Genomic DNA, 13,518 nt, shown 5'->3' with positions numbered 1-13,518 from the left:
GTTTTAGTATACCGTACACTATCGCCTTTGCGTACGTAAGGAATAGCATTGGTGGTTCTGCGCACAGCGCGAAGCTCTCTTTCTGTTATGGGCGTGCGCAGAACCACCAACACTTTCCCTTACGTACACAAAGGCGATAGCGTACGATGTACTAAAATTCTCTATCATGCTGAAAAACACGTTTCGCTGAACCAGATCGTTGAGCACTTTTGCCTTTTCCTGTACGTTAGCTCTGGCCTCAAAAGCATTCGCGTCTGAAGTCCCTTGCTCCGGTACTTGAAAAACGCCGCTCTCGTTCCTATGCTACTTTGCTTTGTCCACGTACGTGTTTCTTTGATTATGTATGATGCGTGACAGCCAAACTACCGTGTTGCATGCATGACATGGCCACGCTGCATAAGGCACATAAGCATTGGTTTCTTTTACGCTAGGTTTGCCCCACGACGAAATGAGGTCACCATTTGAGTCGATCCGTTTGACGGTGTCATCGTTGAACTTAGTGTTTCCGAAACGTACATGAGCCCTTGTTCCGTGATTCTGTGATAACCGTGTTAATAATTGTGATAACTGTGATAACAAATGTTCCGTGAACAAGAAACAGTCGGCTGTGACTTACTTTTGCTCATCGTTGCACAGTATGCTGACACGACCGAGAAGACGACAAAGGCAAAAAGAACCACAAATGCGACAGGCTGTCACACACCCATCATCCCATTGGAGATAAGCCTAACGAGTCTAACCATAACCGATCTGAAATTAAACCAGATTGTCTCGGATTGGTTGGCTTTGGATTTTGTTGGACATGAAGAGAGCTTCATGGACGGGGGCCTCTTTTTGGCAGGGTTACTAGACTGGTATGGACTCGATGGGGGGGTAGGGCTAGTTTGGCACAGCTTTAATGTTGCGGCGCAAGTTGGCGCATGAAAAGCAGTGGGGCATAAAATGGCACAGAACTTCCATCCCTGCAGTTATTCCATAAAAGGCATGTATCAGGCTTTGTGATGATAACACAGTACTGACGGCTCAGTAATTTCTGCATGTTCTCCAGTCACCAGTTCTCACCAGATTCATACGCAATGTCATGGCCTGATCGCTCCATGTTGGATGTCAGACTCCGAGGTTCAACGTATGTGTTCCAACTCGGCTCGTGATATTTTGAACTCTTAAGGTGCCAGGTAAAGAAGTCAGAAGTGTACAGGCAGTCCTGTTGCCTGAATGTGATGTACAACATCATGATGCACTGGTGTGCAACTTTGTCATAGAGTCCACCAAGGCTTTGCCACTCAGATCAATAACTCATTTGAAGTGCTGTAGGAAATTGGCCCCAAATTGTTGTACCGTAATTTCACGCATATAACCTGCACCGCAGATAAGCTGCGGGCAATACGACGCGACTGATTTGTGTGACAAAGGAGACCATAGAGAAGGCCATAAACCCTGTGGTCCATACTCCAAAGTCAGCATGGTGTACACAAAGGAGTTCAGTTCTATTGTTCTACCCAGACCAGATTGTGCCCTTGTTGTGTGTTTTTCATGGATCGCTGGGTCAGTGGTCTTCCAGAAGAGACCAGGAAGGTCAATGTACTCGAATGTGGACGCGCCCCTGTTACGTATACTGTTCGTGCATCGGGAGGGCGGTGCTGTCCCAGAGACACTGTCTGGTCTTTCGTTAAAACTGGTGTATGGGGAAAATACCAAGGAAAAATAGTGATCAGATAAGCCGCACCGGTGGATAAGCCGCAGAGTGGCCGTTAGAAAAAAAATCGCGCATAAGCCACGGCTAATACGCGTTAAATTACGGTAGTTAGCTTCCATGTTTTTCTTTCTATTTCTATTCTATTCTATGTTGTAGTTAACAGCTGCTGTTCTAAGGCTCCAGGGGACTGGAACGTTCACTGTAAACGAGAACACCTGTGTTGTGCGCAGCAGAAGGGTGATACAAGAGGTGGTGTAGTCATTCTATTTGTAAACCAGAATCAAGCTAACCAAGATTCCCCAAGGTCCCAGCAGGCTACTCCACCAACTGCAGTAACCAAAGGCGAAAGCACTAACCAGATGGAAAGGTGACTAGATGACGGTCATCACCAGTAATCCAGTTGGCACAAGGCCCATTAGGATCTACGGGGTCAAGTCTGTCCACAGTAACCTCAGCTTCTTCCCAACCACGTGGAAGCTGAATTACAACATAAGCAAAAAAGAGTTAAAACTTGGGTGGGTTGGTAACTCACATTTAAAAAATTGATAAAACCCTCACTGGGAGGACAAGGACAAGGCCCTGTGATAGCCGGGTAATCAGGAAGTACGACACGAGGGGGAGCTGGGGGAAGGAAGGTCCTAAAGCATTTAGCACCCTGTTTGCACAAAATAAAATTCTTTTGTTGGCAGTTCAGTGCTGTGTTGTCATCTTCTTTGTGTTCATCCTTGTCCCAGCACTGAGGGTTTTATCGATTTTAAATACAACATAAGCATCAAGTTAACTCAAATGTGTGCGAATATATTGCAATTTTCGAATACAAATACTTGCAGAATTGTCCTTTGAATATCGAATTGAATATCATATCATTGGAGAATAAAGGCGTAGGATAAAAGCTTGTAAGAGTGCCAATTAAGCCCCGAAAACTAGCACAGTCACAGCTCTGTTCTGCTGATCCTTAGAAAAAGGCCGCAGGACACCCCATTGAAAAGTGCTAATAAGGAATATGTATCAATGTATTGGCTTAGTGTAAAGAATACATGCCTACATGCACATGTAAAGTCAAATTATTTTTACAATGAAACAATGTGCTGTTCTCATGAGGCAAGCTGAAAACTGTAAAAAACTTAAACTTCAAAAATCTTTCATGGACAGTGAACACCTGTGTTGGCATGGTAAGTGCTGATGAAACAGAAGAATGCAAGTAATGGGCAATGTTCAGAATGTGGGATAGTTTACTGATGAGCACATCTCAGAAGGAAAACAAAGGTAGCAAGTGCTCTCTTCTTGCATTGACAATGCCTTCCGCATTTGTCGTGTAGGCGAGAAACTGCAGTTTCACTGTGCTCTCACAGGAGAGACCATCATTCCTGATGGTAATGTATAGTTTGGAACTGTCCCATTCATTACCGCAGTAAAACCACGATCCTCGACGATGATGTAAGGCTGTGCCACGCATGATTGTTTTGGCGACGTCTATGTTCAGCACTTGTTTCATTTCACGGCAAGAATTTGCGTATGCGCCTCAAAACTTTGTCGCACCGACGCACGCAAGTCGCAAGCAAAATCACGGCATGTGGGTTGGGATTAAGGCTATATGCGTCTTGCTCTCATCCGTAACAACAGTTTGCGCAGTTTCAAATCCCTGCGCAGCGTTATTGTCATCCTAGTCGGCACTGTTAATGTCACACAGCAATGGTGTTGGAGAAACTTTGTCGAAATATTGTCACATCCTACTCCTCTATTATCACCGTTATTGCACGCGACCATGATTCTATTATATATCGCTGACTACTAAAAATTGAAACTGAAAAAACGGGTTCGAGACGATACTGGTCATGCAGTGGCACAGTGAACAGCAGTGATGAGCTCAACGCTAACAAAATTTTGATATTTAACAGGAATTTCACCGAATTATAGGCCTCCCACGAATGTTCAGATTTTGTTGGTAATCCAATAAAGCCACGATTATGCTTACTATGCATGAAGCGTACCACAGTTCTTTTGGCTGGGGCGGACTTTAATGCCGGCTGCACACCACTACGTACTAGCTTCGGCTTCGGTTACCGAATGTAATAATAATTGGGTGTTTACGTCGCGAGACAACTGAGATCATGAGCGGTGCCCGGTCGGTCTGTGGACTGCTTTTGCTCACCTGAGGGTTCTTTAACGTGCGATGAAAGCTCATCACACGGCACCCCATATTTGACATCCTTCGCGGAAGACAGCGTGTCTAAGCAACTTGTACCCTGCCACCAAGTTGCTGGCATCGTCGGCCGTGTTCGAACCCACGATCTCGTTATCAGAAGGCAAACACGCTACCGACTGAGCCACCGAGGCCTGTAGGTTACCGAATGTGTAGCGACGCATTCTCAGATGAGCGTACCTTGAAAGCTCTGGAAGTCGCTTTTGCAGCTGTTCTACTATTCATGTTCATTGCTGTTATTGCAAAGTGCAAATACCAGCACTCATCCCGCAACAGCTTTGTAGTAAGCTGCCAAGATATTTAAAAAAATTTTGAAATATTCGAACTTTTACGTATATTCGAAAACTTCGAATATCAAATTTTTGAATACCAATACGAATTGAATACAGTCGAACCCATTTATTACGATCTTCGATAGAACGATAACTCCGATTTTGTGATCGCATTGATGGTTCCCGTCAGCTCTCCCACTGAACTACATGTAAACAAAACATCGTTATAACGATCGCTGCGAAAGCGCTTGCTCGCATATTGTGATCGAAATTCTCCGGGTGGCCGGTAAAACGCGTGAAAATTAGATAGCAAGATTGGACCATTTCACTGAGAACAAATTACAGTACACTGGCATTTTCAAGAGCCTTTGCCTCTGTGCACTCTAAAGCGAGAACGCAGTGCGTTTATCCATGTATAACTGCCGTGGATTAGATGCGTTTGTTGCAAGGCACGCGACTTCGAAAGGGTGGAAGTGGCTCACGCGAAGTGGAGAACGTTGTTCCCTCTCCATATCGTTCTCTCGTCTTCAAGCTTTTTTTCTCGTTTGGCTGCATGCTTGCTACGATGGCGTTCGCTGTTCCGAGACGATTTTTGACGAGGAAAGACGCGTGGCTCAACCCGAAGTTGCATGCGTTGCACGGGTTTCGTACTGGTGCAAAACCGCATTGTGAGGTACCACGGCTCCGAAAACGTGTATTGGCAGACAGTTGCGTGTCGCAACCCAAACACACGTCGACGGATTACCCGTGGTGGAGGCGCATTCTGATGGACCACGCAGTCCCGATCGTGAGAACGGTGATGGCTACGGCATTGGATGACGAGTAATGGACGAGGTCATCGATCTCAAAAGGTGTGGCGCCTTACACGATATCGGCGGTTATGTTATCAAAAGCTTTCGACACACAGCTGCGTCAATTTAGAGCTAGATAAAATGCTTCTGCGCTTCACAACAAACGCGCATGTTCAGCGGCGTTCTACTTGTGGCGATCTACTTCGTTTACGCGAACCCGAGCGGCAATTTCTCGAAAGCTAGTTTTTAACGATACTCTGATATAACGATCAGATTTCGCGTTCCTGTCAATATCGTTATAAACGAGCTCGACTTTATCACAAATATTCTATGCGTATTCCAAATTTCAAATATTTGCACACCTCTACACGAAAATGTCAAAACAGAGTCACAAAGTCGAACACACAACAGCAGAGATATCGTACCTTGGGTTCATAGCGAATGACAAGGTCATACTCCATAGCATATGGTACATCAGAGATGTCGAATTCCAAGTACGAGTCATCATGCACTTGCATAAAACCTAAACCAGACCAAGTAGGCTCTCTACCTGTAAACGGCTCTCTCACCAAAACTTGGCAGCCCTGCATATTCACATAAGCATAAAACAAATATAAATACATATTTAAGAGAAAAAGATATATTTAACTTATATAACCACTCGTGCATGACTGCAAACAACACAAGGTTGTGCATTGCAAGTTGGTTGACTGCTGAGCCCCATCCTATATTAATAAATGGAATACAACTCCACTTACATTTTCCCCACAATGGTGGAAGAAGTATGAATAGTGGTGTGAAAGAAGAGGCAAAGAAATACTATAGTACATGTGCATTATTCTGTAGAATTAAACAAAGTAGTGCAATATACAAGTAGCCATAGCATGTTTGGAAACAGAGCACACACCGGGCTGCTCCGTGCCAGTTCAGCCTCGTAGCGCATGAAGTCCATGTTGCCAATGAAGTACCCTGTTTCTGGTTGGTCACAGCGTCTGCCTTGAACATTAGGTCTGCATCTGCACTGGCCAGTGACAATGTCACAGTTGTTGTCATATGCGCCACCTGGGTCACAGTCACATGGCTTACAGCCATCATCATCCTGACTGAGGCCCCAGTGGAATTCCTGCAACATTCAACATTACCTGTCAAGGTTAGCATTACACTGGGTTTAATAACTGTGAAACAAGAAAAAATTGACTTTTTTTTCCTCTCAAGTGTCACTATGACCTAACAAATGGTATTTAGTGATTTTATTTTGTATTACAAATCAAATTTACTCAGAGACTCAGTACACAAAATACAAATGCCATCAGTGCACATTACACGCTTCCACAAATTTTTGAAAGAAGCCGTAAAACTCTCTCTCCTGAACCCTCCAACAGAGGGTGACATCATCGGGAGCTCTGGTACCTCCCTCCTAGCAACACCATGAGCGTCTCCACTGCCCACCCCACACTGGAAGCCTGCCAGCAGCTGTGGTGGTGGGATGGAAATCGACCTTCGAGGGGCAATGTTGCAAGATACATGGCGGCCTGCGCAACTATGATGCCACACTTCTCAAAACTAGACATTATTTGATGATACTTCACACAATATGGAAAAACAATATTTGGGGAAAGCTTTGGGCTATGGGTGGCGGAAGCATAACAGAGGAAATCATGAACATGTTTAACAGAAAGCCGTTGGCATGCATCCAGGATCATTTTCAAGCCCAAGACCATTCTTGCAATGGGGAGTGTACCTGCCCTCTTGAAGAACACTACAAAAACAAGCTGTACGTGGCATTTCAACACGTCTTCGTCAATGATTCCCTGTTGTCCGACACTACTCCTGCACCCAGCAGGTGTTGTGCAGAAGAGATAATTTATAGAAATGATGAAGCAACTATGGCTTAATCGGCTTAGCAGTGATGAGATAGAATTCACAAGACCACAACCACGTGGGACCAAGTACAGTAGCCAACCGATAATTTGGACTCCAAAACTTTGGACTTTCCAATTTTTGGACAAAACTGTTGGCACCGTCAAATGCCCCGTAGAACCAATGTATTTCCGCTACCAAAAGTTTGGACCATTCATCGAAAGACTCGCTTGATTATTTGTACTCATCTCGCCTCAAACCTGCATGCATTTTGGAACTGTCTCCCGAGCGCCAGAAATACATCCGAACAAAGTGCTCCTGCACCACATATTTTGTACCGCGTTACGAAATGAAGGCCATTCCCAACATGAAACATATCTAGCACACGCGTGCGGGAGCGGCGGAGCTTATTTGTCCACAATCAAAAGCAAATGCTCCACTCCTGACGTGCTGCAAGAGCTAATGTTTCAATACACACGTCTTCGACTACAAATGTCTTTGAATATCGGAAATACTGAAATGTTGTTCTCAACTTCAAATGAGGATGTCGATAATACTACTGCGAGAGACATGTTTGGTAAAGGTGAAGATGCAAATTCAGAGGCGATAGAGACTAATGTGACGTTTTGTTTGACGCTTCAGAAGCATTAGCATCAACATCACCTTTGGAACCGACAACACACACACACACACACACACACAAAAAAAACAGAAACCGACAACATAGAAAAAGGTAAAGACCACAGGTAGCGACGAGGATATCGTTGATGCACCCACTTCCACAGCAGCAATCCTTGCTCTGGTAACTACACTGATGAACACATACAATGATAGTAACCAGCAGCCCAACAAGCATTCCTCCCATGCAGCACCAACCAATAAGATTTGAGGGCTCTCACAGCACGACAGGTGAAAGAGGGATTGGAAAGCTGGGAGTGGAGGGATCATCGAGGAAGGAGGGGCGGAGCGCGCACATTTTTGAATGTTTTGATTATGAATTTTTTAGATATTTGGACTGGGCACCAAAAATACTTTGAGATAAGTGGGGAAAAGTGCATGGTAAACATTGAGTTTAGTTGCATGATGCCGGAATCCTTTGAACTATCCAATATTTCGAGATATGCGAGTTCAAGATAACGGGAGTTTATTGCACTCTTAGGCAACAATATTCACAATAATATTTTGCTGCGCATTCACGTTGCAAAGCAGGCTCATATACAGTGGAAACTGGTTAATATGACCACAACCGTTCCCGTGGATTTTGGTCATACAGTGAAACCCGCGTGTAACGATATTGACGGTAATCACGAATTCCATCGTTATACGGGGTAAATCGTTACACGAGGGCTGACCTAAATAGCGCATCCCCGAAAAGTCGCGCGCCACCCCGCGTGTAGCAAAAGAAAAAGAAACCGATGCTAAAAAAAAAAAATCTTGAAGCTGTGTGACATTGCACTGGCTTGGGAAAACAGCGACCAGAACTCATGGAGGGAACCAGAGAACATATCAGGACAACTTCTGGCAACACTACACCATTCCGCAAGTCGGCTTCACCTAACGCCTGCGTGCTTTAGGAGAAGCTCGCTTTAGAACCCTGTCGCGCGACTCGCGGGTGGAAAGCATGTGCTAGGCCTTTTGAATCATATCGCGAATTTGAGCAGCATTGGCCAAATACGGAGACACAAAAGCGTTACCACCTACCTCTTTTGCTGACAGTATTGGAAAATGAACAGTCGCTGTCTATTTTGTTGCCTCAATTTTTATTTTGGCTTAATTCTTTTGATGTGAATTTCGGACGATACGAATTTTTTCCGCTACCCCGTGAGATTTGTATCATCGAGATTCTACTGTATCTTATCGTGGCGAAAATTGCGGCGAGGTTATGTGCACGGGACAGCGTCCAACATCGTTATACGAGTACTCGGAACTGTGGTTTCCATCGCTGTACGCGGGTCGTTTCCCCATAGAAACAATGTATATTTTGACGGTAAAATCATGAACCATCGTTTTACGAGGGATATCGTTATACGTGATATCGCTATCCGCGGGTTTTACTGTAATTGTCATATCAACGAACACCATGTGCTGCGAGTTGTATCACGCCCTTTACGTAAGCTTAGAAAAGTAGAAAATTGTGTAAGCTGGTAACAGAATACGAATAATGAGGCATTTTAAAAGAAGGTGTGGACGTAATGGACACAGTTCGTTTGTGCAGTCCAAATGATGCAGACGTTTGGTAACATCTCGTATCCCTGTATACCCATCATCCCAGTTATGTATCCGGTAACAATCAAGTATGTCACGTATGCACTGTGACGCGCAAGAAAAAAGTTTGAAAGTTTGTATGAACTTGTACCAACTACCCCGCTCTGTCATTCTTGTGAACCTCCAAGTCATGTACCAACCGGCCCCATATATACTGGGCTTTCTTTAATTTTCTCGTTCGCTTTCAGAATCATTGACAGAGTACTTTTAGCAATGCCTAAGGCCACCCGTTTTCCGCGATTCCGCGAAAATGCGCGGAATTGCGACTTTGCCGCGGAATACAAGATTCCGCGTGGAATCCCGCGGAATTCCACTTTTTTGCCGTAAATTCGATTTCAGCCGGATCGACTTCCCGCATCCTGCGCCATTGTTTGTCTTAACTTCAGAAAATGAACGCCACAAATGTTCCCGGAATTCAAAACGCGTGCCTACGCGTGCCCGCGGTGGCAAGGGGCAAGGAGCAACACCGGCGGCGCGCGCGGCGCATCGACGAAACTTTACTTTCGTTTCTGCCATCTCGCTCTGTTGTTTTCGAGTGCGAAGTGTGGAAATGTCTAAGCGGTCCCATCTGGGAAACAAAGATGCCAAACAACGGGTACGTGAGTATGGCACGGAGGACTTTTACGAAGACGGCGGTTTACTTTTCTGCCGGCCTTGCGCAAAAACTATTGACCACCAACGCAAGTCTACGATTGACGACCACATCAGAAGCAGCAGCCACCGGAAAAATGTCGGAAAAGCAAAAGTGGACCCAACGGCGTCTGGATCGGGGCTGCAAAAACGGACCAGGCTGCAAACTTTAGAAACCGTTTTAACGGCAAAAGAGGCAAAGGAGGACCTGGTGCTCGAATTCTTGGACATGCTTGTGTCGGCCAACATTCCAATAGAAAAGACTGACCATCCGAAAGTGCGCACGTTCTTGCAGAAGCGGGTTACAAATGGGGGATCAGTCCCTTTGGCCAAAAATCTTCGGAACAGGCTTCCAGAACTTTTCGCTAAACATCAGTCGGCACTAAAAGGCATGTTCAGCGGTGCCACTGTATCGGTCGTCATCGACGAAACGACGGACAATCGAGCGAAATCCGTTGTGAATGTACTGTTCGTTAAGGCGTCATCAACTGGCGACTCTTTGCAACCAGTCCTTGTGGACGTGACGTTCACAAATGAGGTGAACGCCGCAGTAATCGGCCGGATCGTCGTCAAGGCACTCATGACGTATGGTGTTGAGTTCGAAGACGTAACCGCGCTTGTCACCGACAGCGCGTCATATATGAAGAAAGCATTTCGCGAATGCATCCAACCACTGTGCTCCAACGCCGTCCACGTGACGTGTGTCGCGCATGGTGTCAATCTGATCGGCGCGACTATGTACAAATCATTTCCCCTCGTGGACAAGTACGTTGGGGATATGAAGAAGGCTTTTCGACTTTCGAGCGGAAAGCGCACACTGTTCAAGGCTCATCTGCAAGAATGTGGTGTGGAAAACCCCAGGGCGCCACCAGCCCCTGTGAAAACCAGATGGAATTCATGGATTGAGGCTGTGGAGCTCCACTCTGAGTACTTTGAGCACTACCCCTCTCTTTTGGAAAAAGTACAAGAAAGGTATGGAGATGCTGCTGGAGTAGACAGTTTAGTTTCCATGATGCAAGAAATATACACAGAGCTTAAGTACACCACTCGGTGTATTGCCATTTTTGGCAAAAAGGTGGCCAGCCTGTTAAAGGCTGCAGAAGGTCAGGAAGTGGCTGCACACAAGGTGTACAATGCCTTGTTTGCACTCTGGGGATACCTTAAAGCAGCATCTTTGGAAGATTACGGCACCCTTATGAGGCAAGAGGGTGTGCAAGATGATGAAGCTGCTTATGTAGGAGAACAAATAAGAAGCGGAATGTGTCAGGCTGCCCGCAAAGCACAAGTGCTCTTGGAAAAAAGTGAAACCTGGAAATTTTTCAAGAGTATGAGGGCCCTAGACCCGCTGCAACTAAAGTCAATGTCACATGAACTTTGTGACTATGAGAACATCCCGGGTATAGGAAGAGATGCTGGAAACCTAGCAGCTGAGTGGTTGCTGTATATCAACACTGCAAAAGACTGCAAGTCTTCTGACCGTGACCTGGCCCCATCTGTCTCGAAGCAAGTCGACCCACCGCCACAGCCATTTGACATCATTGGCTTTTGGGATGGCATGAAAACACTGACGCCGGCACTGGCATCAATTGCAGTCAAGTACCTGTGTGTACCCATAAACTCTGTTGATGCAGGGAGATCATTCAGCAGATATAAGATGATTGTCAGTGATAAACGTCATTCTCTGTCAGATGAGAATACGAAGTACCATCTCATGCTTAGCCACAACAGCTTTTTAATGCTGTAGCTTCTTTCTGTATCTTGGGGGCCCAATAAAGATCTTTCTGTTTGAACTCAACACCGTTGAGCATGTGCCGCAGAAAAACGCAGAATTCACAATCCTCTGCCGCGGAATTCAGGATCTGCCGCAGCAGAAAATGGGTGGCCTTAGCAATGCCATACTTGAATGCCATGGTTGTTTTTTTTCACTCCAGACTGCACTTCATCGATAACGGCTAGCTTATCCTTCATTGAAGGAGTCTTGTATATCCTCGACGAAGACATTATGGGCGGCACATTCGAAGTAAACTCACATTCAGGAAACGTGTAGCGGCAGACGCTGCCTGTGCATTGGCAACACAAGCGGCAGAAATTTTGTTTTGTACACACCTTTTGCGCTCGCACGTTCGGCACATGGTTTCCGATGCACCAAGAGATGACATAATCAATCAAAAACAGGAGCTGCTTCGCAGGCTTCGTTTCGTCGCTTCCCGCGGAAGAAAGACTTCACGAGGGAACAAAAAGTATGACTTAGCAAAGATTGCATGCGAGTGATCTAGCTTGTCATTACATTAAAAATATAGCGGGCAAAACAAAAATTTGAAATATGTTTGTATTCACCGAAAGTATAAAATAACGGGGTTTGAATTAACACGAGTCTACTCGACAGTAATGCAGTATGTGCCCGGTACCTTCAGCCTGGAGATACAATTTTTTTCTTCACGTAACTAATGCACCCCCTTTGGTGCTATACTTTAGGGTAAAAAGAGTGTGTTAATTATGTGATATGGTATGTAATGTACTCATGTGTGTGACCTTGTGACCACTTCTGTGTACCTTGCAGCTATGATGTTGCTGGCACTTTGAAGGTGACGTTTTCTAGCAGCTGAGGGGGCTATCACGGCAGTGCATCGGACTTACATTGTCCTATCAGAAGCAAACGACTATTGTGTAATGTCTTAACTTGGAGAACCGACATGTAGAGACAGTAATCCCAAGCAAGCAATGGCCGATGGCCGACGGTTGGCAAAAGGTCGGATGACAGTTGGCCAACGACTCTTTCGGCCATCCAACGTTGGCGCAGCGTTGCATAGTGATAGGCAGGGTACCCCGTCGGCCAGGGTACAGATCCGTATCAAGAAACGAGCTCGTTGGCCAAGCACTTGCCAAAGCTTTGATTAATCTCGCCTGGGCGAGAGGGAAACGTAGAATGGTCTAGCGCTGCATAAATTCTACTTTCAATGGACCAAGAAAATTTCTCAAAACTAAAGCAGTAAGAAACAGAAGCATTACCTTCATGGCAAGTTAATACGACAAGCAATTCATCATTTCAGTGTCGTTTGTGTACGCGCCAAATTAAACTTAGACACGCCTCACCCTTCATTTTTACACACACACGAACAGGTCTCTCGAATTTGCGGAAGCTCGCGAGACAAATTACATACCTGCCAACTTTCTCAAAAGAACGTGAGGTCACAAGACTATGTCTCTGTTCTCTTTGCGAGGTCGAGGTTCTCTTTGCGAGGTACGCAAGGTCGAAACAGCTAGTGCAAAGGCACCTTTGTCGCCCGAGAACATGGAGGAAATGCACGGAAACTAGAAGTGCTAGAACTACAACCGTGACCAGAACACCTGAACTCCGTAACACAGAGGCTCCGGGAAGCGGCAGTGATGCCGACGGCAATTGGGCTGGTATTTGATTGACGTTTTGTCTGCGTGCCCAGAGAAAAAGCAGGCGTTTGAGATATAGAAAGGGCCGTACAATCGTACAAACCAGTCCGAATCCGGGAGTTGGCAGGTATGAAATTATGTATAGTATCTGTTTTTCCGCAGGAAACGTTGTGGGAAATTCGAGCAACAAACAAATAATAGTATATCGTTACCTTACGGCGCGAGACAATTGAGTCTGAAAATGAGGGACGCCGCAGGAATGCTTTGGTCTGTATCTTGGCACAAGCTTGGCACAATGTAGGTTGGCCAATGCTTGGCAAATCGTTGGCCAAGGTACAGATCCGTATCAAGAAACAAGCTTGTTGGCCATTGATGTACCAAGCAAGGCCAGGTAGGCCAGCCTAACTATAGCCT

The 13,518-nt window shown here is 45.6% G+C and overlaps 2 protein-coding genes across 6 annotated transcripts in view; one reads left to right on the top strand and one right to left on the bottom strand.

The window, feature by feature from the left end:
- The window catches only part of LOC135396516 (laminin subunit beta-1-like), a 157,271-nt gene that overhangs the window by 96,827 nt on the left and 46,926 nt on the right, over positions 1-13,518 (bottom strand). For all 5 annotated transcript variants that reach the window (XM_064627532.1, XM_064627529.1, XM_064627533.1 and 2 more), the window contains 3 exons: positions 5,870-6,085; positions 5,388-5,546; positions 2,053-2,173 (listed from right to left, as the gene is read on the bottom strand). In XM_064627532.1, coding sequence (XP_064483602.1) covers positions 2,053-2,173; positions 5,388-5,546; positions 5,870-6,085 — 496 coding nt within the window. The remainder of the gene's footprint in view (positions 1-2,052; positions 2,174-5,387; positions 5,547-5,869; positions 6,086-13,518) is intronic.
- Positions 9,938-11,595, top strand: LOC135396518 (uncharacterized). The gene has a single exon (XM_064627534.1). The coding sequence runs from the start codon at positions 9,947-9,949 to the stop codon at positions 11,459-11,461; it is 1,515 nt and encodes a 504-aa protein (XP_064483604.1). The 5' UTR covers positions 9,938-9,946; the 3' UTR covers positions 11,462-11,595.

The sequence above is a fragment of the Ornithodoros turicata genome, chromosome 6 (assembly GCF_037126465.1).
Source record: "Ornithodoros turicata isolate Travis chromosome 6, ASM3712646v1, whole genome shotgun sequence".
NCBI classification, from domain to species: domain Eukaryota; kingdom Metazoa; phylum Arthropoda; class Arachnida; order Ixodida; family Argasidae; genus Ornithodoros; species Ornithodoros turicata.
Note: the sequence above shows the minus strand (reverse complement) of the source record. Positions and strands in the feature narration are given on the sequence as shown.